Source organism: Pavona decussata, unplaced genomic scaffold, assembly GCF_977016875.1.
Source record: "Pavona decussata unplaced genomic scaffold, jaPavDecu1.1 SCAFFOLD_92, whole genome shotgun sequence".
Taxonomy (NCBI): Eukaryota; Metazoa; Cnidaria; class Anthozoa; order Scleractinia; family Agariciidae; genus Pavona; species Pavona decussata.
This window is the reverse complement of record NW_028145509.1, coordinates 4443498-4470087: the sequence shown is the minus strand read 5'-3', so window position 1 is coordinate 4470087 and position 26590 is coordinate 4443498. Positions and strand designations below refer to the sequence as shown.

At 39.2% G+C, this 26590-nt stretch overlaps 1 protein-coding gene and 3 pseudogenes across 10 annotated transcripts in view; 2 read left to right on the top strand and 2 right to left on the bottom strand.

The window, feature by feature from the left end:
- LOC146473980 (uncharacterized) overlaps window positions 1-26590 on the top strand; it is a 44724-nt gene that overhangs the window by 3683 nt on the left and 14451 nt on the right. For 4 of the 9 annotated variants that reach the window (XM_085118027.1, XM_085118024.1, XM_085118029.1 and 1 more), the window contains 5 exons: window positions 1664-1730; window positions 2411-2446; window positions 3372-3413; window positions 4646-4684; window positions 7387-7431. In XM_085118027.1, the coding sequence (XP_084974153.1) occupies window positions 1665-1730; window positions 2411-2446; window positions 3372-3413; window positions 4646-4684; window positions 7387-7431 (228 nt within the window). In that variant the 5' untranslated portion in view covers window position 1664. Of the gene's footprint in view, window position 1; window positions 86-1663; window positions 1731-2410; window positions 2447-3371; window positions 3414-4645; window positions 4784-7386; window positions 7432-8444; window positions 8581-14691; window positions 14935-19642; window positions 19782-26590 lie in introns of those variants that run through there. The other 5 variants (XM_085118032.1, XM_085118025.1, XM_085118030.1 and 2 more) reach the window with 5 other exon arrangements.
- Window positions 7446-8500, top strand: LOC146473983 (putative ATP-dependent DNA helicase Q1; annotated as a pseudogene).
- On the bottom strand, window positions 14398-15580 carry LOC146473982 (uncharacterized; annotated as a pseudogene). Its single transcript, XR_014866340.1, has 3 exons — window positions 15383-15580; window positions 14976-15101; window positions 14398-14831 (listed from the first exon to the last, which is right to left on the bottom strand). The product of XR_014866340.1 is annotated as an uncharacterized LOC146473982 (transcript).
- Window positions 15679-18905, bottom strand: LOC146473981 (uncharacterized; annotated as a pseudogene).

Genomic DNA, 26590 nt, shown 5'->3' with positions numbered 1-26590 from the left:
GCCGAGTTGCTGTAGAATCGAAAGGGGCCCTCGGAACAAAGGCTTCGGAAAATTGGAGAGGTTTTTAGAGGTTGACCATTTTAAGGTATCAAAATTGACATGTTGACTCCATCCATTTATAAGCAAATTGTATTCCTTGCTTGCGATTCTCACAGTTTGGTGCAAAACATGTTGCTCAAACGAAAATTGATTACTAGGGATCTCTCTGTGGCAAGATGGCTTTGGAAGGTTTGATGCAGCGCATCAAAACGCAATGACACAATGAGCTTTCAGAAAGAGCCAGTACTGATTCTCACAACTCCAGCTTATGTGGCATATTTGGCTTAAGCCAGTAAGGTCTTCTTCCCGATGCTAATATCGCCCCCCGGTATGGTTTCTTAGTCGGGGTCGAGGCCACTCCGCAAGAAAACAAAACAAAACACATTTTGTGTTTATTTCAGTTGAGTGTATAACTAAATATTTGAAGGATTTAAGGTGGCCGAATACAGTTTTTTAGTGTACAGGTGTTAGAAAACGTTACTTGGAAACTATGTATTTCTGGACGCCCAAAATTGGTATGGTGTAAGACTAACTAAGAAAGAATGTATTTTCGTACGTCTTGTTGAGCTAAGAACCGTTTCCATGGCAACGCAGCGAACTATTAAACGCTCATAAATAGTAGGTTTCCTTTATTTTTAGAAAATGTACTCATTAGATTTTTTCCATTTTTTGTATCCAGAAAAACTCACAAAACACTGACACAGTTCCACTATTTTCATGTAATTTTAACAGAGAGAACTCCTGTAAATATTGATGTTGCATTTTAATGTTTTGTGAAGATACCCTCTGTTAGATTTAGGTTTCTCTTTGTAGGCAAGTTACGCTTTTAGGGAACTTTTTTCATGCCAAATTTCACGAAATTCTGATGAGCGGCTCCTTAGAAAACAGATTATTTCCACGAAAACAACCAGTCGCAATTTTTTGGTCAAATGCGCATGCGTGGCTTTAATTGGGTTTCATGGCAAAGATGAAAAGCATGCAAAAGGTCTTGGTGAAGGACTTTTTTGCTCGGAAAGAAAAGAAAAAGAGTCCGGAAACGAGAAACTTACTTATTTAGGATCAAAACTTAACTTTATTATCAATTTCATGTGAAATTGAGGGATCACTTTATCGACCGCCGTATTTGCGTACCACAACCCTAGCGCGCGCTTAATAGCATCACTAGCAGAATCTGTAAAGCGCGCGCAAACTGTGTTCGGCCACCTTAAGATGGTAATATTTTAAATTGTTCGGCGAATTGTGTACCAAGTGAGAAAAAAGCTTTTTTTAAATGAATACTGTAATTTTCATGTCTTTACCTCGTATTAGTGTTCCTCTATTTGTTTTTATTAGTTTTCGTTTAATTTCGTCTGACAAGAGCTGGTCAGTTACGAGGATTAATGTTAGTAATAGTTAACATGTAAAACTTTGGATACAACCAATTTTCTTTTAAATTCGTTTCAAATATTGTGAAATAGGCTTTCTTGACCACCTTAGTTAATAAAATTAGGAAAATGAAAACTGGTAAAGACACACTATCATTCAAATGGCATTGAGACTGCACTCTTTTCCTTCGTTGGCTAAAAAGTAGTGCCCATTCTAGAGTTGTGGGTAATTAGAATTTTGATTTCTCTTATTTCTGTAGAATGGATGATCCAAGCACCTCCGCAGACCATGGCAGTGATCAGGGCGTTCCTGAAGCGTGCAAAGAGGTGATACTGCATTTTACTTTCACGATTCACATTAAAAGATTCACTCTGAAGTAAAGTGCTTTTAATTTCTCAAGAAAAAAAAATCGAGGCGATCTTGAAAGAAACGTTTTTTTTTTTAAATCCCGAGCCATTACCGCAATTGAATTATTATCTTTTCAATTCATCAAAAATAGATATACATCTGAGTTATTCAAATAGCCCAAGAAGGCACTAATCTTTTTCTCGCCCTCCTTAACTCATAGATATTGACTAAGGTCACAATTGCTAACATTTCGACACGTTGTCCCACAACGTCCCTTAATGCAGAAGTGATCTCAAACATACAGTGATCCCCTCCCAAATTCGTACATCACCCCTTGTGTGGTACCAATACCACAGCACTGATTTAAGAAAAGACCCCGTAAAAGGTGCATCAAACACGACGTACCATTTAAAAGGGCGTTTAATGTAATCTGAACCTTGAGAGCTTAGTAAAATAAAGGATATAGCGAAATGCGAGACCTGGAGGTCGCGCACACCACATATGGAACGTGACAATGTCATTATACCGATTGTAATATTGTTAGGACTTGACGAAAATGTAGCATCAACAGTTTATAAATAGAGGTACCTGTCCAGATTAAGCTTTAGCAACAAAAACGCCCGAAGTGTACTAACTCACAATATTGTTGTTACTTTAGATGGAACTTGACAAAGACCTTAAACAAAGAAGAGAGGTGAGTTGAGGGTGATATAGTGCAGTCTCGTGGCAAAACTATTTTAATTTGTGCTATCTAACGCAGCCCCGTTGCCAGAACTCACCTTACCGCACCTTGGACAAGAGCTGCTATACCCAGTTGAAGCTTGTCGTGTCCTTGTGGTGTCGATTATAATTTTTGGCACGTAGCCGGTGACCATTCAAGACATCAAACTGATGAAAATAAAATCGAACTAACGTTAGAAAAAGTTATCATCACCTTTAATTCGAAATTAAACGCAACAGAGCAAGAAAATGTGCGCCATATTTAGAATTAATTTGTCTTCTGTTTCTCTCCCAACAAGAAAATCAAAATTAAACAACGACACAAAACGGGAGAGAAACGTTGGTCTCGTCTTTCTGTTAAGCATGCCCAGAGAAGTCAAAGTCAACCACACAACGAAGAGGAGAGGGTTTTGTACACTAGCCTTACAGTGTTGAGAAAAACAAATTGTAGAAAAACAGTTGAAGAAATATGAATCAAGAATTGTTTAAAACCAAATTAACAATTTTCTGCAGAAAAAAAGGGTGAATCTCAAGGCACTCGAATCGAGGTGTGAGCTTTTCTCAATGACAACTTGATAAAGCTTATCCAGTTTAACAAACAAAGAATGCAAATTTAGCTTCCGGTTCCGTTTAAATGTCTGGATACTGCAATAGCCTTTTAGGATTGTCTATCTGAACACTTAAAAAGCAGTACCAGCGCGTTTACACAAGGGCTTTAAACTAAGACAGCTGAACAAGTTATACACTTCTATGTGTTTCACATCAAAAGTCTTTAACTATCATGCAGAGCCAATGTTGGCCATACGTCTACTGTTTTTGTTTCATTAACTTTTAACCGAGTTTCTACTGGAAATAGAGAGCCCCTGCGTTAAAGTAACTAACATCTCGGTTTTATTCAGGTGGAGCTGCGATTGCTAAACGAAAAACGAGAAAAAGAAAAGGTAAGTTAGTCTGAGAGTATTTGTGCATGTCCGTCGTCCAGGTTTGCCATTACTGTTTTATGTTCTGTGCAATCAAAGGCAGCTCAATATTTTTATAAGTTCTTTTATTTAACAGTCAAACACATATTACAGAGCTGAGGTATAGCAGAAGTCTATGAATCGACATGACGTGTATGTTATCAGATAATGAACTTGGGTGTCCTGTGGTGTAGCGCAATGTAAATCTTAATTCATCTCTCTACACCACGGGGTATGTATAGTTTTCAAGCCAAATGCCAGATTACCTTAAGGAATTTAGATTATTATCCTTGTTGTTGCTGCCGGAAGCATTTTGTGGGGGCCTGAACTAAAAAAAAAAAAAGAGACCGCAGAAAGAATGCAGGTTTAGCGCTTTTAACGCGAAGAAACCGAATTAATAGGCTCTTTTCAACTTGAAATCGAGGTCCAAAGGTCACAAAAACAGAAATGAATAAACATGACTATTCAACTCCCTTCAATTTGTTTGTGTCTTCTTAACCTCATTATCAAGCTGAATTTTTATATATCGAAAAGAGCATATTGACACGAGCGGCAGCTTTCCTGATACAAGCGATACCGACAATGGTTTATTGCTTGACACCTAGAATTCATTTGATTTATTGGCTAAAAAACATCGGGATATCACCAAGATTAGGCACATAAACGATAACAGCATTGCTGAATTTAAATTTCATGTAAACAGAAGTTGGCTACTGTACTGGAAGGTTCCGAACATCCTTCCCATAACAGAGACGAAAATAGATGCTAGCTTCAGCAATGGTCGTCACTTAAAATATTTTAAGATAGTCATAAAGAAAACGAACTTTTAGTATCTTAGTGTTCTAATTGATGTAACGTATTGTAATAATTTAATTGATTTATGTATTTTTCTTTCTTGAAGATGATAGCTCAATAGAGCTACTCTGATAATTCGGCTTGAAGTATAGTGTATGTATGTATGCTGACTTCTAGTGAGGCAAAATTAACATTTTACAAAAGTAACAGCACATTTAAAAGTGCTGTAGACTTAAAGAGATAAGCCAGTTATACACTTCTGCGTAATTCACATCAACAGCCTTCAACTATCATGCAGAGCCAAGGTTGGCCATAAGTCCAAAGTCAGTTTTTGTTTTAAAGTTTACTTCAAACCGAGTAACCAATGAAAATAGAAAACGCCTGTGTTAAGTAACTCCGAACTCGGTTTTTTTTTTCAGATGGAGCGATTGCGTAAGGAAGAAGAAGAAAGAAATAAGGTAAGTGAGTCTGAGAGCATTTATGTCCGTCGTCATTTGCCATTACGGTTTTGTCTTTTGTGGAACCAAAGGCAGCTCAAGTTCATTATTGAAACAGAAGTCTATGTTTAAGCTATCAAATAACGACCTTGGGCTTCCTCTGGTGTTACGCGATGTAGACTTCATTTATCCCTCCATATCAAAGGGCATGTCCAGTTTTCAAGCCGAAAACCAGATTACCTAAGGGTTTGAGCCAAACCAAACTTGTTTAGCGAAACAATGACACACATGACACAAAACGAGTACTCCATTGTTAATCAATGAACGAGTGGCAATAGCTATAATGTCTTTTAACTCGGACAATTTGCACGAAACCCCACTGACACCCCTTATTTAGTGGCATACTTCTAGTCTGTAAACAGTTAAAAAAAAATAGTTCAGTGAGTAAGTCCGGTTAAAAAAAATGGAAAATTTAATATACCACTTGTCATACTCTCATTACCCACTGAGTCACGTCACCTGTGATCACTCAGCAGTCACATTTGCTGAATGCGTCATCAGACGAGAATTTTCAGTTGAACAGTTTTTAATCGCCGAAATGGTCTGCTACGTCCATCCAAAAAATGAATTTTTTGGTAGGTAGATAAATAAACAATAGCCTCCAGTTGGCGCGAAAATATGCTCAGATATTTGTCCGCGGACATTATCTGTTCCGAGAAGCGAACAGTTTTCCGAGAGCGAAGCTCGAGGAAAACTGTGAGCTTCGATGAGCAGATAATGTCCAAGGACAAATATCTGAGCATATTTTTAAAGCCAAATGGAGGCTATTGTGGTTATTATCCTTCAAACATTTTTCGCAAAATGTAGCAACGATCGAACTTGAGTATTTGAACATTTCGTTTAAGAACAGTTTACCGTCATAAACGTTTAGAGCGTATGTTGTTTTCTAATACTGCTTTATCGTCCAGCAGGTTTATCTCTCGTTCTGTCACAAGAGCAAACCGTTCCCCCATCTTGACATTAATTTTAATTGTAAACTTGACGCGCCTTGAAGTTTTTGAAATTGGGGAATATCACTTGGGGAATATTTAACAATTATTCCATGAGCGCGCGTTGGATATGAGATGGTAAATAGCCAACGAGGCGCGAAGCGCCGAGTTGGCTATAACTAATCTCCTATCCAGCAAGCGCGAATGGAATAATTGTTTTATTAAATTCTCCGTGTTTGGATATTACCGTTGAAGTTTACTGAATTTTTATATTTTTAAGGAAAAAATTTCTTTCATATTAAAACGACCGGATGTTGACTGCAACCTCCGACCAAAGCGCGCGAAACGTAATGATCACATGACCCGCGCAGCTCTTTGCAAACGGAGTTGAATGAAAAATCGAGAGCGAAGAAAATCGGACAAAGTCGGACATCTAAAATTCAAGGAACGTTTAAATGTACGAATTATAACCTTTCTGAGACTAGCATTCAAGTGCTTTTGAAGTTCCAGCTCATAGAGAAGCGTAATAGTTGTGCAGATTTGAACAAACGGTTTTGCTGTGTGGTGCAGAGCGAAGGAAGGGATCAGGGCAAGGACGGTTTTTTTTTACGCTGAACTGAATTCCTCGCGGACGATTTAAAAGCGGCTTCAGGCAAGTCCGAGTGTACGAGGTACAACCTCACTGAGACAAGCATTCAGTGCAAGTTTTTAAACTTTAAGCTTATTTGAGAAGCGTAAGAGCTGTGTACATTTGTGCAAATGTTTTGCTGAGTGGTGCTGAGCGACGTAAACGAACATTGTGGCCGCCGCTCGTAAGGCAGGCATAAAGCTCTTCCTGAGAAATTTCTTCGATTGGTTTTAACCTCTCACCGACAGGATTTGCATGCCATCATGAAATTTTTGAAGGTAACCGGTTGTTATTGTTGTTGTTATGTGATCTAAAAACTCGTAAAATCTTGCAATTTTGAAGATTTTAAAGGAAACTTCAGAGATACGTACCATTAAATAGTGTCATACCGAATTTTGTGGCTTTTGTTGTTGTTGTTATATTGAGATGGCATTGTTTGGTATTTCTTTCTTTTCTTTTTTTTTTTCTTTTCCTACATTTTTCAGAAGAAACTTTTGCTTCCCGCCGAAAAAAAAATTAGCTTAGGTCAAACTACGGTATATGAGCTGATAACCAAGATTTAGTGAACCAATCAGAACGCTACAAATGTAATATCCGAGGCTGAGAATTTAATAACATCGGATATACCCCAGTTTTAGCTGGGGTATATTCGGTCAAGTGAGGCGTTAAGATCAATCGCGCGCGAGCGAAAATATTTGATGGATTATAATTATCCTTATTTTTGCCGCCAGAAGCTACTGTTTATCATCTAATTACAATGGGAATTGTGAACAGCACTGACATCAAACTTATTTCCATTTGCTCATGCATGTTCGCCAAAATGATTTTAAAATCATACTTATAACAACTGTTTAAAACAAACAACAGCCATTTGGATGAAAATATGACTGAGGTTCAAGCCTAAATAAAAAGTATGGTATTAATTTGAAGGTATTGGTACGCAGAGTTTCGCAAACCGAAGGCGAAAGGTTATGCGATACCATGGGACATGTAATCTGAAGTAACATTTTCAGAAAATTGTTTGCGAAGTAATTTTTGTCTTTGAGGGCCTTCTAGTTGCATTTCTTTGTTCATTTACTTTGCTTACTTTTATACGTATTATTTAGATGGGATTCGGACTGGCCGCGGGAGGAGTCAACATTGGTAGCTGGGTAAGTGAGTCGGAGGGTATTTCCGTCCGTCGTTATTTACAATTACTGTTTTGTGTTCAGTCCAACCATATGCAGCTCCATCTCATTATTCGATAACAGAAGTCTATAAGTTAGCCTGCGTGGCAGGCGCTAGATAGGGGAAGGGAGAGGGGGAAATAGGGCGCGCGAAAAACCCGCGGAGCGAGGGAGAGCGGAAAAGGAAGCGCCTGCAGCGAACCCATTGTTTATTTCGTCTTTCTCGTTCGCCGACGAACGAAAAATCGCCATTGGTTCGTTTTTAATTATGCGTCAATCATTGCCTGATACGACCTTCTGATTGGTCCAGATGTTTTGGAAGCCATTTGAGAATGAAAATCAAGATGGCGCATGCACTCGAAAGAGACAGGGAAGCCAAGTTTGAGCAAATTTTGAAGGAAATTTTGCTGGAGTTGAAAGATAAAGGTCGCAAATAACCTTGACAGATGAACAGAGGAAAGCGGTGCAACAACTGTATGGAAAGAAAGACTTGGTGGCAGTTTTACCGACGGGTTTCGGAAAGAGTCTTATCTTCCAGTTGCTGGTGTTATTAGAAAATAGAAATCGCAATGGCCACACTCAAACTACTTCTGTGCTAGTGATTTGCCCTCTTACTAGCATATTATTAACGACCAAATTTTTGAAGTGGAGAGTATGGGTTTATGTGCGTGTAATTTGTCGGAAAAGCTCGCTGATTTAACAGAGGTCGAGGGTGGAAAATATCAAATTGTTTATTCCTCTGCGGAAAGTGCCCTTGACAAGAGGTTCCTACAATCCTTAAAGAAGGAAACTGTGTTTTCACGTCGAATGGTTGCTTGTGTGGTCGATGAATCACACACGATTGAAACATGGACGGGTTTAAGGTGAGCAATATTTATGCTATGGATATTCAGAGAGGATTTGAAGTAAAGAATATTCAGATCTAGAAGTGTAACTCGTGGTATATATAAAGTCTTATGTAGCTCCGTGAGATCAGCAGCTCATATTTTACTATACAGGAAATTGAAGGGAAAGAGATCTGGGGTTTCACAAGGTGGCACTATTGCATTCAGAGGAGCGTACGGAGAGCTCGCTATTTTTCGTTCCTTCTTCAAGAAAGGTAACCTGACAAGTTTTAGGTTTTGATATTTTGCTTTTCTAGTTGGATATACAGTGCATCTTGTACTTTTAAAATACTTTTATGAAACCAGTGTCAATAATTTTTAAGGTTATTGATGTTCATGTTTCACAATTTGGCACTCTCCTCTTGGTGCTAAATCCAACAGATAGCGACAAAATTTTGTTTACATTCACAATTTGGCAATGAATTAGTCTGGTATAATCATACCACGGCTTACCCATTTGTTAATGAAAATCAACTCTAGGCGTAAAGAGAAGGCAGTGGCTCTAATATTGGTTGCAAGCAGTTGTCTATTGTAGACAAGAAAATTTAAGCATTTTCTCTATATCATTGGCTAATGAAATTTACTTTGAAAAATTTTACCCATGGTACAGTTTTTGTCCACCAGGTACTGTATGCCATTTACATTTTGCATGAATTTCTTTTCTCCTTTGTTTTGCCTAGAGACCCCTTTTGCAGCACTGACAGGCACTGCTGATGCAGACATGTTCTGTCATTATCTCAACACTCTGCTTGAAGGATCCTCTGATGGTTCATATTAGTCCAAATAGAAATAATTTGCTTTTTTGCAATTGTCAGCAGAAAAAAAGATGCCATGTTTGCAGAACTTGACTGGTTGGTTTACCATATCAAGGAAAAAGGAGAATTTACAGACAAAACAAATGTGTTTTGCAATACCATGAATGACATTGCTTGTGTGGTGAATTATTTAATGATGAAACTTGAGAAAAATGCTAACTCTCCCAAGGAATTATGTGAGCAGCCCAACTGTCTCATCGGGATTTATCATTCAAGTTCATGGCCACATTGCAAGAACAGAATTGTGCAGTCTTTCCGAGGAGAGAGGAAAGTACGGGTTGTAGTGGCCTCTTCTGCCCTAAGTATGGGTGTAAACTTTCCAGACATTCGGTACATTGTGAACTGGGGACTTGCTAGAAGTCTTCTAGATCAACATCAAGAGGCCGGGCGAGCTGGCAGAGATGGTCTTCCCAGTCATGTCCTCATCATCTACCATGGGCAGCAGCTTAGTCATTGTGAGGAGGATATCAAAGCCATGGTCAAGGCAAATGGGTGTCTTCGTGTGGCGGCATATAAACCAATAGATGAGTGCATCCAGCCACAAGAGCCTGGACACTCCTGTTGCAGTTATACTGTTCTTCAAGGTGTAGCTGTGGTCAGTGTGAATTGAGCAAACCCTTGTTTGAACAGTTTAAACAAGGTGAAAGAGGAGCTACCAGGGATTTCCTTCTTACAAGACCTGTTTCCAACCAGGATAAGTTAGACTTGGCAGATTCTTTAATGGAAGTCAAGGACAATCCCCAAATTCTAATTCAGTGTTTGATGATATTTCCTGTCGTGGATTCTCAGTCCAACTTGTACAAGATGTTATAGCCAATTGTAATCGCCTGTTTACTGTAAATGACGTTTTGGAGTTTTGTCTCATTTTTTCTATTGTTCATGCACTTAAGGTTACTCCAAACCTTCGCGGGTGCCTTCCCGAAAAAAATTCGTACGCGCGTTGTTTTTTAGGAAACCATCACAATCTATATATCGATAAAAAGCTTATTTAATGCAAAATTCGATAAAATTATAAGCTATTTTGGTTATTCCTCTGCTAAGGCGAAGGAAGCCGGTAAACAGTAAAATGACAGAGCGCCATTCCGTCGAATTAATCGGGTATCAAACGTGATCTCTGACGAAATGTAGTTGCACAGTGTTAATCACAAATCATCAATCTCTCAAAGGGTGTGAGTATTTCCCCGTATTCCTATTGGTTTTCTTTTAATATATCTGTCAAGTTCCAGTAAAAAAGAATTTGCAAACGTGTTGCTTTCCGAGGCCGCCAGGAGGGAAGTATTTGATTTAAAAAAAATGCCGACACGCTTTTGTTCCTCGTTGTTCAGTTAACTTTCGGGCCAAATTTCACGAAATTTCGTCAATTCTACATACCCTATTAATTCATTTGAAGAGGAGGCATCTTGCAGAAATCGTATTGCGAGTTTTCGCCTTCTAAAGATTTAGAAGCATGTCACGCCTTCTCGGAGAATTATGTCAACACCGGGCTCACACTGTGAGCCGCCAGCCAATAACATAGTAGAACCCCTGACGTTCACAGGAAGCAAAATGGTGCTTCGCGGGAAAGTTATAGTTTTTCAGTCATGTTTTCCTCAGTTAACTTCTGCGAGCACGTTTTCGGTATTACCTAGGGGAAAAAACGTTTAACAAAAAAGAAACGAAAAGAAAAGAAGATAAACTGACAAGCAAGCGCCAATGCAGCATCATAGGGAGGCACTAGTGGCCGACATGAAAGCTATCGGGTAAGTTTTGTTTGTGTTCAGTAACATTGCAAGTCTTCGAATTGATGAGCGTATTTTGGTTTATAAACCAAGATGTGCAAGAATACTAGAACCCCCAAAGGCAATCTCCTACACTTAACCAGGCTCGACGATGTAATAAATGAGATTTAAAAGCATGGTTTTATTTTTTTTATTTGTTGAATATGTCGAGAGATACGACTTTTTAAACCGTTTTGCCGGGTTACAGGTTAATGAGTGACGCATAATTTCATACGCGTTCCACATGATAAAAACTCGCTTCCATTTTTCAATTGAAAATGAAGTTCTTATGAACAGTCTTTTATAGAATATTGAAACTACAATATATAAGGTTTTTAAAGTTAATGAAAGTTCATTTACAGCAATAACAACATAAGAGTTGCACAGTTTCAAGGTGAAATCAGTAAAAAGTACAAGTGCGCAGCGTGAATCGTGAACTTGTAAACAAAACCGGAAACAAAAGTTTATGCGAATATTTTTCAATAAAAAGCAAACGTGCATAATAATATCTCATTGCATCTCATAGCACATTTCAATAGCTTTATTTTGGTGCAAGAACGAGAATTTTATGATGATTCAAACCCGAGCTATAGATTTTTGAACATTTTACATCTTAAGTATCACGTAACACGCATCAACAGAGAGGCCGTTACGCGCACTGGAGATGTAAGAAAAACTAAACGTGTAGCTACTTTCGGTAGTACGTTTTCAAATAGTTTATTAAACAACGTTTTAAAGCATGGTTTTCTTCCGTTCAATAGTTCAAAAGATATGAATTTTCAAACTTTTGGTTACACGTTAATGACTGACGCATAATTTCCATGCGTGCAAGATAATAAAAAACTCGCCTGAATTTTTCAAATGAAAATGAAGTTCAAATCGACATTCTATTATACAAGATTGAAAATAGAATATATAAGGCTTTCAATGTCAATTAAACTACATTTATAGCATTCAAAGGATAGGAGTTTCCCACTTTTCAAGTTGAATCAGTGAACAGAAGAAGTACGCTTGTGTCTTTTCAGTTGTAGCATCGCGTTTTTGAGTTCTCTTTCGAGGAGCTCGTTTACAGCTTTCTCAGGAGCCTTCGTATGTGCAGTCCACGAAACATTGCTCACTGGTCTAGGACGATTCAAGATACTTAGCACCTTCTGTGCTGCAAAGTGATAAGAAATTGACTTGCCTATTTCCAAAACCACAGCACTCAAACTCGAGTGTAAACAAAAAATGCTAATAAGTTGAAATGAAGCCGTTGCCGCGAAAAGGTCGCTGGGGAGTCCACGCCTTACAGAGATTATGTCATCTTGAAAACTTATTAACTTTTTTACGAAAATACCTTTTTCTCAATGTTCTCGCGCGTGTTTTAAGATTTTAAATAATTTGTTTTTGAAAATGTAAGTTTAAGTAATTAAGGACGGTGCCTACTAAAAGCGAAGTATTTTTGCGCAGTTTATCACTATGCGGGAAAAGCGGATCTTAGTAGCCGCTATTGAAATCCTAAAAGAAAATTGGGGGTAACCACGCATTTTTTAGAGATAACTAAGCAACATTTATTCCAAAAAGCAACAAAAAACAAAGCAATGTACGGCGGTTTTTTCCAAATTGAAGCTTTATTATCTCTGAAAAATGCATGGTTACCCCCAATTTTCTTTTTGGATACCAAAATCACTTGCTAAGGTCTGCTTTCTCCGCATAGTTTTAAAGCGCGCAAAAATATCCCTGTATTAGTAGGAAACCCGAGTATTTCGAGATGCGCAGAACGTATGCGCAGTGACAATAGTAGGCACCGTCCTTAACTTTAATTTGATCGAAAAATAAACATTCGGCAAAAAGTAGCCCCTCGAAGGTTTGGAGTAACCTTAAGGTTTTGGAACTCATACAGGAGCTATTTTTAGATATTCCAAATTTCGATGAATTCCTCGACATAATGAGGTTTGAGGAATGTTCTGCATCTGATGACTTGTCACATCTTTTAAGAGATGTTACATTATTGGGTGACAGCCCAGAAAGTACAGATGGTGAGGATGAAGAGGTTGTGGAGGTTTTTTAAACAAGGCACATTTAACTTTATTTCACCCTCAATCTTTCCAAATGGACTGATTCATTACATGAATTTGTAAAGAACAGACAGGTTGTCATACATTTTGTGGTCTTTAAACTGTGAACACTGTGTTAATTAATTTCTAAATCGATAATTAAAGAAATATTAATAGTGATTCTAAGACGAAAGGTTGAACCAAAATATAGTACAACCGATTTTTAGTGAGTTTTGACAGCATAACTTGAGCCAACGTTTTCAAGTTTGAACCCTTCTTTATCTTGGTCATCGGCCAGTAAAAACATCTGTGGATAATTTTAAAGCATTCTAATAGTCTTTTAATGGAATTGTGGTCATTATAACTTGGTTGCGATCAACTAAATAGCGTCTTTTCGATTTCCAATGTGTTACTAAAAATTGCCAGAGAGTAAACCTCACCCCACCGCCCCCCCACCCCCCCCCCCCCCAAAAAAAAAGAAAAAATAATAATAAAAGAGTGACCTGGCCAGCTTCTGAGAGAGTAGAGTTGAAACAATAATTACATCAGAGTGGACCACTTCAGAGTTCCTTTACTTCTTAAAAATTATTAGTGCAATGTCAGAATAGCCCAACTTCGATATGTATTAAAATTCAGCCTGAAACAATAAACATCACTGCGAGGCTCTGGGAATAAATTGAAAAGTTTACATGGATTTATTCCCCGGAGCCTTGCAGAGATGTTTATTGTTTCAGGCTGAATTTTAACATATCGAAATTGGGCTATTGCCTCAGTACAATAATAATTAAGGGGTTTGTAACAAAATTCTCATCTCACTCAGGAATTTACCATTTTTCAACCACATGGAAACTTACTGAATTATATAAATGCTTTCTTTAATTCAAATATATCACGTTTTGCCCCATAACTGACATCTTTTTAAGTTTATATAAAGATTGTGGCGACCTACATGTACATGTAAGAGGAATGATCTCTCCATTCTTGATACTGGATTCTGGTTGTTGTTGTTGTTGTTGTTGTTGTTGTTGTTGTTGTTGTTGTTGTTGTTGTTGATTAAAAACAGAAAATCCCACAAAGATGAAATAATATACGAAAATTCAATAATATTTCTCCTTGTTATCTTGAATGTGTAAATTTATCACAAAGCAACAAACACTGAAACAAAGTTAGCTGTTTTTCTGAATAGAACTCCATGTCCGCAGAGTGTCTTTGATCCACTTATGTAGTTCCCTGTAGTCAAGACTTTCGAAAAAAAATTGTACTAAATTTGGAAAAAGAGGGGTGACCTTGCCTACCCTTTACAAATTTGAAGGCATCTATGGACTGTAGGTCCTTGATTACTTGCATGACTGCGTCCTCCCTCTTAGCCACAGAACGGTACGAAGATTTGTGGGTCAACTTACAATCTGCATCAATATTATGCAAAATAAATTCTACAGCATCAAGAGTGCCTGCAATCCGTGCAGCACTTTGTTCATCCAAATTAGGCCCCAATCCCTTCCATAAGATCTTTAGGAGTTTATTTTGGTGTTCCTTTCGTAAATCTAGAGGAATATTACCGGCTTTCCCACCAAGTAGGTTTACAACTCTGTTCCATTGAACCTCTCTGCTTCAAACTCAGGCAGGATGGCACAAACCTTTATGAGGTAGAGCAGAGTTACATAAGCATATTTGGAATGCTTGTGGGATTTGTAGATCAGAAGTAGTAGTTTGTAAGTCTCAAAAAGGCGCTGTCCGTCCCTTTCTTTTACAGCATCCTCAAATCCCCTAATGAGCAGTCCAAATGCTGTTTTGCACTGGTGATAGTTGAACATGGAATCATCACTGAGATTCTGATCTGCTTGAGTGGGTAACTCTGATGCAACAAACTCTGGGTGAATCTCCCTTTCATGCCTATGGTAAAATACTATTGTAAGGAGATTACAGAAATCCATGACAAAAGTCGGCATACACAGCAGGCAGTAGAAACTTATAAGCTAAGATGAAATAAAGTATTGATTTCCTAACTGATTGACTGATTGACATGCTTACACCCACCTGTTTCTATACGGCCTTGTCCTAAAGACAAGACCGCAGTTACTTCTGCAGATATAATGTCCAAGGTCATCCTTTTCATCTTCTTGAAACGCTTGCAGTTTCAGGTTGTGGTTCTCCAATTCATGTCTTCAAAGAAGGTACAACCATAATTATTGCTTGATTACCATGAGATGTTTTGTAATAATTGCTTGCATTTGAAGAGCCTTGTTCAAGTAAACTGACAGGTTAATGTCAATACCACTATTCACACCCAGGCCTAAAGATCAACCACTTTTCTAGCATAGAGGATAGTTAAGACTGAAAATAGCTCCAGTTAGTGTTAAGAAAACTGATATCTAGGCTATCTCTGGGAAACAGGCAGATTTATCATTATTTTACCAGGGTAGGTTTCATTTCCTCACACTCACCTTACTCGTCTGGAATGTAAAACAAAGGTCCGTTGACATCCATGAAAGCGGCATTCAAACTGCTGTTGAAATGCCTTCCTTAACTCGTCAGTCTTCTCACTCAAACTGGCCATGTCAGAACGAACAACATAGTTTTCCACGTGGAGCTTGCAAAGGTCCAACAACCACAACATTTTGCTTTGCTCAATAGCTTTAGCTGGTGGCATCTCAATCAAGGGCTTATCTGAAATTGGTAATGGTTAGAAGTAGTTATTGAAAGAAAGTTTTGTTTGGTGTTGACTTTTTGTCATTTTGCATTGAATGTGACAAAATATGTGGGGAACTCTTTCTGTACATTAATAATTGATAGACACGGGAAGGGAGGATGGGTCTCCTCAGGGCTCTCAGGAGGAAGAACATTGAAACATACATATAGTCCACGGTGCATTTTCATCTCTCTAGTTCATACCCGCATCTTACAAAATTTAGCTTCTTTCTACTTTGGACATTCCACACATCTCCATAAATGATGCACAAATGTGACCCTCTACCTCCCTTGAGTGAAAATGGATTGGACGCCCTTTACAGCATTGAATTTTCCTGTGGGGTTCATACTGGCTCTTGATGTGCCCACCTCACCTGCAGACTCTGCTTTAACAACATTTCAAATTCTGTCTAGAGAAAAAATTAGGACAACTCAATGTCTATAGCTATACAACTATACACATTAAGCGAAGCACATTTTTTCCATAGTTATATATAAGCACTGTGATCTGAAGTATGACCTTACTTGTTTGTTTGTTCATTAGTTTAATAACCTTTTTCATAATATTTATAGGGCAGCAACTGGGCATGGACACTCACGCTTCCCATTTTTTGTGTGAAGGTTATTAGTTTGTGAATATTATATTTATGAAAAAACAAATAGAGAGTCATGCAGCACTGGCACTATCATGATAATTTACCTTGTACAGTGTAACCTTGGCATGTCAATCTGCATGTTCTGGAGGAACTCCTTCCAACCTGTCATTATTGTTCTGTCCGTCTCTCATTGCCCATTCCACATTCCTAGCCCTTTCTTCAAATAATTGGTCACCATGCACAGGTACTGAGGCAACAACTTCAGTCTTGTCCTTGCTTTTGAAGCATGGCACATACTTTCTTTGGTAATTTTTTAAAGTTTCTGCCATTTCTGCTGCTACATTTGGATTGTGGAATTCCATTCCTAGTAAGCACTGGTACCCCCCCCCCCCCCCCCTCCACCAAAAAAAAGAAGCAAAAAAAAAAAAAACAGTCAATTTGTTACAGTATTATAGCCAACTGACCTTTATGCAGGCTAGCCTCGGTGTCACAAAAATGCAGGTGGGATGCACTGTGTAAGTACATAGGCCAATGACATTGTCAACTTTGGATGCCCTTCACTCTGAAGTGTGGAGGAAGAGAGTCACTGCGCTTACTTGTAAATCCACCCACCACCACCACTTTTGGTATGGTACAATACTGTTAAATTGAAGGCCCAAAACTGGCCAAAAGGCCTGAACTTTATTTTGTTAGCATAGTGAGATACCTCTTTCTTATACTTATAAAGTAATCCACTAATGGTAAAGTAAGCTTTACAATAAAATTGTTCTTGTGTCAATGGTGCACAGTTAATCTTCATATATATGACTTACAGTTTCAGATTTTTTTGCCATTTCCTCAGAATACTTGTGTGGGATGTGAAAAATCACATCCTTTCTATTCACTTTGAAGGCTGGAAGGTACTGAGTGACAACTCTGCTTACAAGCACTGCCCATTGCCACACAAGGTTCTTCTGAACTGCTGCATAGAAGGTCCAGGTACTCTAGGTCTGCCAAGCGTTTTGGGGGTTTTGTTGACTCTAAGGATGGAGTAGCCACTTTGTCAACCACAGCATACTGGTGGGTCCAATGCAGTGATCGGTTGACATGGTCTTTGGTTTGGATGCGAGCACTTATGTTAATGTCAATGTTGTTCGCAAAAATCCTGTTAAGACATTGTAAAGTTGTCATTAAGTACTTGACATTTCATGTTAAATATGTAAATGACATCCCTTTTTTTACCACTGAAAGTAAAATGCATAAAATTTAGTCTTGAGAAGTTATAGCCTGCGAACACTGTGCTCGCAAGCTAGAGAAGTTACCAACATTCTGTTTATGAATAAATTTCGCAATGCTGAAATTCAAGTGACATATTGTTCTTAGTTCTGTAGCCACATCTTGTGGTGGAATTTACATCCACGACATCACATTACATAATTAACATCAGCAATGTTAACATTGTGTTCTTAATAAGTTTAGCCTTTGATAACAAACTTGCTTACTTGAAAAAGGGCTTAGCGCTTTTGTTGCACTCGATGGATTTACGCCAAATAATCGCCTCGTGTTCGAAATTCCGCTCATTCGTTGTTGCAGAGCAATCATTGCTTTGTGGGACATACAAACACCCAGGTGGTGTAACCGCCCAAAGTCTTAAAAACTAACACCACTGTGGAAAAGAATTGTCGAAATCGTGTACGCAACAGCAGACATAGATGGGTTTCTACAGCGAATTAAACAAGACAATGCCAGAGCTACTGCATTGACAGCTCTCTCATTCTCCTCTTCAGAGGCCAAACTCGTTAAGTTTGACGCCTTACATAACGCTGCATACAAAAGTGGACAATGTAATTCTACTTCCTTGCAAAGGGTTCTATTGGAAAAAAAAGCAAGTTGATCGGGGCTGTTGTATTGCAAACAACTGTCCGCCTTTGAATAATTCTTGCACTCGCGTACAATCTCTTGTGAGAAAGTTTCTTTATCTCCGGGGCAGCTTTCCATTTCCCTAAACTGATATTTCGAATGCCATTCTGGCTCTCTCGGTCTAATTTACTTTGAACAGAGACGTCTCCATTTGGATAGCAAATGAACACCTTAACAGCGGCTGAACCTTGCGATGTATCCAGATCATCAACATTGCACTGCGACAGCACGTGAGAATGCACTGCCTTGGAAAATTCTCCCTGCTTCGTTGAGTTGTCAAACCCCAAAGATTTCTTGACCCTGGTATTCTGCCCTTCTTTTCCAGGCGATCGAATCCTTAACGATTTATTCGGTGGACTACTTTTCGACGTCGCGACAGAACTGCAAGGACTTTCCCTTTGGTACCCTCTTCAAGACCATCGCAATTCTTTGCGTCGTTTTCCCGGTCTGCTGTTTGTTGCTCAGACCCGAAACGCTTTGAGATGAATTCAAGCAGTTCACAAAGATTTTAGATTTTCCTGAGACAGACATAACAAGCAAGTTACGAAGACCTCACAGAGTCAATGACCGTAATTCCTGCTATATTCCTAGGACGTTCAGACCATACAACGCCAAATGACTCGTCTCTTAAAGACGGCTTGAAAAGATTCACAAAAGAGTTTGCCATACTGCTGCCGTACTTGACCCACAGGTTGGTTTCACATACTCTGCAGACGTTGTTTGCACAATTTTCATTCTTAGGGCGACCTCTTTTTACAGTTTTCAATTCTTTTAGATCGGCCATACCGCTTAGTGTTTATCCATTATTTCGCGCACTCTGGGTTCCCGCGAAAAGTAAGCAATATACCTATTGGCTGACATTTGATAGGCAGACGGTGGCGAATGTTGCCCGTTTGCATATTTTTATGAGGGGGCGAGACGAAATAAACAATGGGTTCGCTGCAGGCGCTCCCTTTTCCCCTCTCCCTCGCTCCACGCGTTTCTCGCGCGCCCAATTTTCCCCTCTCCCTTCCTCTTTCTAGCGCCTGCCACGCAGGCTATCTATAAGTCGACGTGACGTTAACGCTGTATCAAATAATGACCTTGGGTTTCCTGTGCTGTAAGGCAATGTAGACTTCATTCATTCCCCCACACCGCAAGGTATGTCCAGGTTTCAAGCCGAATGCCATATTACCCCGGCTAAATGATCAAAGCTTTGTCGAACATCGTGTTGGAAGAGCATGTTTGACCGTTTGATTTAGCCGCCTCTCTCAACATTACATTTAAATGGATCTTTGGTCTCGGACCCCTAAGATCTATAAATATATGCGCAGAAAGTGGATTCTGATTGGTCAGTCCTTTCTAAAGACACTGACAATAATAGAGGACAAAAAAATCCCTACTAGGGAAGGCAGGAACCGATTATCATGCGCATGCGTTTTAGGCCCCATACGGTGATTTGTGACTGAACTCAAAAAAACAAAAAAAACGAAAGGCATTTTTAAACTTGGGGCCCCCTATGCGAAGCCCAAGTAATAACAGAAGTCTTTGAATGGACATGACGTTCATGTTATCAAATAATGACCTTGGGCTTCCTCTGGTGTAACGCGATATAGACTTCATTCATCCCTCCACACCACAGGATATGTCCAGTTTTCAAGCCAAATACCAGATTACCTAAGAGTTTAAGAGCGGATGTCTGTAAATATCAACCAGAGGTGTGCAATAGCGAAAAATTCAAAATTCTCAAAAAAATTCACAACATAGCCCACGGTAAACTATTGCAAGAAATACATGTTTTACTTCGATCCGATAATTATTTTTGATGTGAGGCTATGATCTTGAATTCACCGCTTTTCGGTGTCTGACACCACATGTTGCGAAGACCTTGTTTTAAAAATCAAACCAGTTTTGTTCCAAACAAAAAACATCCAGTCTGATAAAGTACATAATTATGAACATCATGAATGGTATCTTACTCATCTGAAGTAAAAATTAAATATTTAGGAGATTTTTCAATATTTACAATTTTTTAAGCGATTTCTCGTGATGCCAAATTGACAAATTTGCAAGGCTAAAATCATCAACTGGTACATGGCGTTGAGGATAAAGATTTACACCACGTGAAAGAGCATCATTTCTTCTTATAAAATCCGCTTTCAAAACTATGGGCAACACAAAAGGAGATTTTTGAGGCCGCGAATTACAAGTAGTACTTTAGTGAAATTTGAGCTTTTCTGTCACGGCATTCCGATGCTAAAACTCAGATAAACACAACATGAAAACGTTTCAAACAACAATTGTTTGTTGGTACTTGCTATAGGTTATGGCCCACGTTCATAATATTAGTTTCCATGGTTTATAATAATTTCGGGCAGGCACAAAAGATTGTAGCAGTTTTATTAGACCCCGAGTTCAAAAGCGTATAAAGGTCACAAAGGTCAGTTTACGTAGTCAACGTTTTGAATTCGGACCAGAATGTTTTGCATTGAATCTTACTTTAGAACAAATGAAACAATAGCTACAAGTGCTACGTAATTCATTCCTTTTTAGCGAGCTTTCTGTACATTGTAGAAACCATCACATCAATCAGGAACGATACATGCATCTTGCCGCGATTTTAAAATATGTTTAACGGCAGAGATTGCGTTACAGTTTGCGCAGACCATTTGCCCCCAGGGGGAGGGGGACTCCTATATCAAATTGACGAGTTGATCGTCATAAATTTTAAAAAAGTACCACTAAAAGGTACCAGAATTTGTTTTGTAGCCGTGGTCTGTATAATTTTCTCACTTAGTGGTACCAATTCTAAAATGAATACGCTTAGTGACAGTTGAGTGATATTTATAATAACTTTCTCTTATATGTTTTCGCTCAATACCCTAAAACTGGCTAAAAGGTACCGTCATACCTTTGACAGGTACCAAACCACGAATTTTAACCCCCGAAAGCTACGATCACCCCCGTCAATTTTTATATAAAGGTCCACCCCCGGGTACCCTGCGAGCAGAGGCCCTTCGACTTATCTAGGAAGATCAAAGGGCCTCTGCTCGAATGGTACCCCCCGGGCGCGTGCCAAGGGTAATTTTTCACTGCCCTTCGATACAAACTGTAACTGCGATTTACTTGTGAGCTGTATTTTCTGTCACTGAACTTTCTAAACGTGCAGTTAACCCACGTTGGTATTCAGATCGCTTCAGTTTGTTTATTTTGCTCTGCAATCCAACTTTAATGCTCGATTCTGGTTTCACGGCGTTCAAACAAATTGAGCCGAAATGGTATTGTGTGAGTATGCCTCGATTGTTGGAGGACAATGTGGACAAAGTGTTGGAAATCCAGCGAATACCCAATGTATTCCAATCAGAGATTGTACAACAGACATTCGAAACTATCTAAGGGCCACTGGGTTTGCTGACTGAACGCTGAAAACTGAGGCGGAGCTTCTCGTAGGCAGAGCAGGTATCGAATTAATGTAACGCAAAACTCCTGACCTTAAATAAGAATTACCTTTAAGAACGCTTGCAATTTGATTTTGAATTACTGGTTATTACATCCACACACATTTACGATTTTTAGTGATTTTTTTTAAAAGTTATTTGGCCCTGTGCTTTGTCACTGTTACAGTTTCCTGACGTAAAGAATGGGGAGCTTAGTGGGGAGGCGGCGGGGTAAGAAACGGGGTTGCGTCACCACTGTCGTCCCTATTTTCTCCAATATTTCCTGCAGTACGACTCACACCTGTTACAGTCGACCACAGTACATTGTCAGTAGGAATAAGGGAGGAGCGTAGGGGGAGCAATTTTTGTCAGAAAGAGGGCCAGGGTTTCACAGCCTGGACGGCACAGCTACGCTATTATTTCTTTATGAAGTTTAATGCTCGGCCCCACTAGCACTTGTGCTATAAACACTGCCGAGGGTAAATAAAAGTTATTTATTTATTTTTTTATTTTTACGCTCCTTTGGCTGTAAAGCCAGTTCTACAAAGTGACAAAACTAACTGACTAAACTTCAGGGCAAAATTTCCCTTGATATCTTCGAAATCGATGACAGCCATCTAATCAGGTCTATTTGCTCAAGACATCGAGATGCTTATGGCATCAGACGGCGCTGCCTAAACCGATTCTGCGCCGGTCCCACCAAGTTGGGCAGCTAATCATTTCAAGCAAACGAAGGGAGATCGGGGCATCACATTTGTGCAATCTAGACTTATCCACAAGATGACCTCGATATTAGTGCCTGTCGGCTTTCGCAAGTACTCTAAGGCCCCGTTTATATGGAGAAAAGTTGTCCGGGGCAAGAGGGTCACCCTCCCAGCCGAGTCAACTTTAGCGAGCGTTTATATGAGAAAAAAGTTGACCCTTTTGCCCGAGCCAAGAGCTGACCGTCTAGAGATCATGAAAACATGCGAGAAAAAAAACCGCCTCGAAGTCTGCAAATCAAATCGGTTGTTTTTCTTAAGTTTACAAACGTTGGCTTTTTATACCCAAGAAATTCTGGTTCCTATGGTTTTTGAAACCAAGTTAAACAATTCTGAAGTTAAAACTTGCCGGGCAAAATCGGTTTGCGAAGGCTACACAAGTCGTGGTTGACTGAATCTAACCGCGTGACACTTCAAGTTCTTTTCGCGTTGAATTTCGCCTGTCGTTAAGTCCGTAATCACGCAAAACTGAGATACAAGCGTTTGTTGTGGCATGACTTGATAACACTAAACGCCAAATGATTTATATACCTTTTCATATAATTTGACTTTGTCGGCGTTGAAGTCGGTGGCATTGAACTCGCACATTTCCAATGACAACAGAGCTCGCGCATGCTCTGATTGTCTCGCCTTGACGGGGTTGACCCGGCTAGGCGAGCCAAAGTGTTTATATGGAGAAAAGTTGGCCCGGCTAGGAGGATGACCCTACCATCGCAAAAGGGTGACCCGGCTAGGCGGGTCACCCTTCTTAGTTCTAGCCGAGCCAACTTTTTGTTTCTCATGTAAACGGTTCGCCAAGTTTTGTAAGGAAATGTAGGAAAAGTTGGCTCGCCCAGGGTAGCTCGGGTAGGCGGGTGACCCTTCTACCCGGGACAACTTTTCTCCATATAAACGGGGCCTAAAAATTCAGAGCATAGCACCATATATTCAGGCAACATGATCTTGTTGGATCGTGTTCTTACTTTGACCCATTAAGGCCAAAAGAAACCATACTTTGTCTGCTCAAATTCCATTACTGATGGATGAACTATCTTTTATCGTATGAAAACTATAATACAACAGACAATTTGTGTGAACAATAAATTGAAAATTGGGTCTTATCCAGATGAACTAGACAGTCACATTGCTTTTAACTCTCCTTGAGTAGCATTCATGGTAGCCTCGCGAAACGCCCCTCGGGGACGGGAGCGATGAGAGGCGGCTGTATTCGCAGGCTACGTTAGACTGAAATTTGAAAAACTTTATCAAAAATCAAAACAACTGCGCGAGTGTAGACGCAACCAGATAAAATTGTGGTAACCCAAAACCGTAATCTCACTTTGAACTTATTATATAATTAATTGTCTTTGGGGTCTAGCTGGACGAAACATCGATGACAAGGGCGTACGTAAGTGCAAGGTCAGCGGTATACCGGTGAAATGTATGTAACACAATCTTTGTGACCAAATGTATAAAACGGCCAGTAAGGTGTGACGATGTTTCCTATACTGATGTCCCATATTTCTTAAACATCCAGTGTGGCCGCTCAAAGGTATGAGTTATATAGCACTCTTAGCTATTTGCTCCATTTTTTTCAAAGTAAGATTGAATGAAAGAAGTCCTGGTTTCATTTTATTCCATATTTACTAGTGTTGCGACCGGTTGACAACGTAAGCTGACCCGTGTACGGCTTTTGAACTCCGCTAAAATCTTTTGACACTGCCCCTTAAAGATAGAAAACCAAGGAAAATAGTCTTACAAGCATAGGTCATGCACAGGCAGTGCCCTCTAGCAAGAATTAATAAACCATTGTTGCTTGAAACGTTTTCATGTTGTGTTTATCTGAGTTTTAGCAACGGAATGCCGTGACAGAAAAGCTCAAATTTCACTAAAGTACTACTTGTAATTCGCGGCCTCAAAAATCTCCTTTTGCGTTGCCCATAGTTTTGAAAGCGGATTTTATAAGAAGAAATGATGCTCTTTCACGTGGTGTAAATCTTTATCCTCAACGCCATGTACCAGTTGATGATTTTAGCCTCGCAAATTTGTCAATTTGGCATCACGAGAAATCGCTTAAAAAATTGTAAATATTGAAAAATCTCCTAAATATTTAATTTTTACTTCAGATGAGTAAGATACCATTCATGATGTTCATAATTATGTACTTTATCAGACTGGATGTTTTTTGTTTGGAACAAAACTGGTTTGATTTTTAAAACAAGGTCTTCGCAACATGTGGTGTCAGACACCGAAAACCCGGACCAGGAGCGGTGAATTCAAGATCATAGCCTCACATCAAAAATAATTATCGGATCGAAGTAAAACATGTATTTCTTGCAATAGTTTACCGTGGGCTATGTTGTGAATTTTTTTGAGAATTTTGAATTTTTCGCTATTGCACACCTCTGGTTGATATTTACAGACATCCGCTCTTAAGTTTTAAGCTTATCAAGCGAAACAATGACATACATGACGCAAATGAGTACTCCATTGTTAATTAATGAACGAGTGACAACAGCTACAATGCCTTTTAACTCGGACAAATTGCACGATGTCGCTAGATAAAAGGTGTCAGTGGGGTATAGTTCTACTCTTTTTAGCGATTTTCTTCTCACCCCGAATGGCCATAGCCATAGCCATAAACTCGACTGAACTAGCGGCCATCAGATCAAATACTTTCGTGCACTGTAAACCAAGCAATACTTCACAAATGACTTAGCCATCGAAGAAGATGCAGTCTTGATGAAATACGCCGGAGGTTGATCAAAGATTTGTTTTCGACCATTTTGCGGGGTGTACATCTGACGTTTAATACAAACAGAGCCCAAGCAACGAGCGACCAGAGAATCGTGCTAAAATGGCCTTTGGACCTGTCTTTTCAGCATATTTTAAGGTGAGGGGCGGACCATTACAAATCACGGGAGGTGGGAGGGGAGGGGGGGGGGGGGGGGGTGACATTTCCCAAAAAAAATTCCTGCAAAGGAAAATTACCAAAAAAATCCCTGCTAGCCGTTCATCATTCAAAAACATTCCTGCAAGTAAACTGAATCAAAGTACAATATCAAAACACAACGTCAAGTAGTTTTATATTGCACATTTCAAGAATGCAACCTGCTCCTGTCATCAGTTTAACACATTTTACATGTAGAAAGGACAATGCAACCTGATCTTCTGCTCATTTATGGATTTCAAATGTAGAAGAAATATAAAACAATTTTACTATAGCAAACCTTCAACAATCTTTTTTTTTTTTGAGTAGGAAATAGCAAGGGGTGACAAGTCTGCACGACTTCTAACAATGGAAACATTTTTGAAGTGTAATCTCTCTATATTTTTGCTCTGACAAGCACTTAATTTAGAGATTTTCCTTTTTTAAAGGAAATTAGTGGTGACTCTTTGAAGATTTCTCGTAGGAAAGACTGGCTTTGTATTAAGTGCCATTTTCCCATTAAAACATGTTTGAGGTTGAGCACGATGGTTGATATTGTTACAAGAGGCAAAATTTGTTCGGGGATGTTGTCTTTTTGCTTCAATGCCGATTAGCTTTCTATAAATTTAACATCTGATAATTTTTTTAATCAGATTATTTGGGTAGCCTCTAACAAGGAGTCGTGATTTAAGCTTTTTAACATTTTTCTCAAATGTTGTTTTTGAGGAGTTTGTTCGTACGAGTCTTAGGGCTTCGCCCTTAACAAATCCTTTTTTGACTCCTGGTGGGTGGCTAGAGGAAAGATGCGTGTATTGACAAAAGATTTCAGTTGGCTTGGAATGCGTTTTAATATCCAGTATGGAATGGTGATGGAATCGATTGCCTTTTTTTTTACAACTTTATCTAGCAATGTAGTCTCAGCATTTGAGATTTCAGCCATAAATTTGATTGGTGGATTATATGAGTTTGCTTGTTCGATGAACCGCTCTATATCGTGTAAATTACTAGTGTCCCACAGCGGAAAGATATCGTCAATGTAACGTTTCCAAACTGTAAGTTTTACGGCGACGCTTTGGCTAACAATTTGTGTTTCAATGTCGGCCATAACAATGCTTGCAAAAGCAACGACCATTTTTGTGCCCATGGCCGGTACCGCGGATTTGGAGGTAGTTCCTTCCATTGAATTGGAAATAATTTTTGTTGAGAATGAGCGTTTCTCTCACGTATCGGGTTGAGAATGGCAGGGTTGTTGCTGTGAAAATTATCGTATGTTTTATGAACTCTTTGAAGCACGATCCATTTGTCGATTGGACAAGACGCTTTTATCTTCGACCGAGAACACAACACTGAATATACGTGCTATATTACCTTCGAACTTCTCACG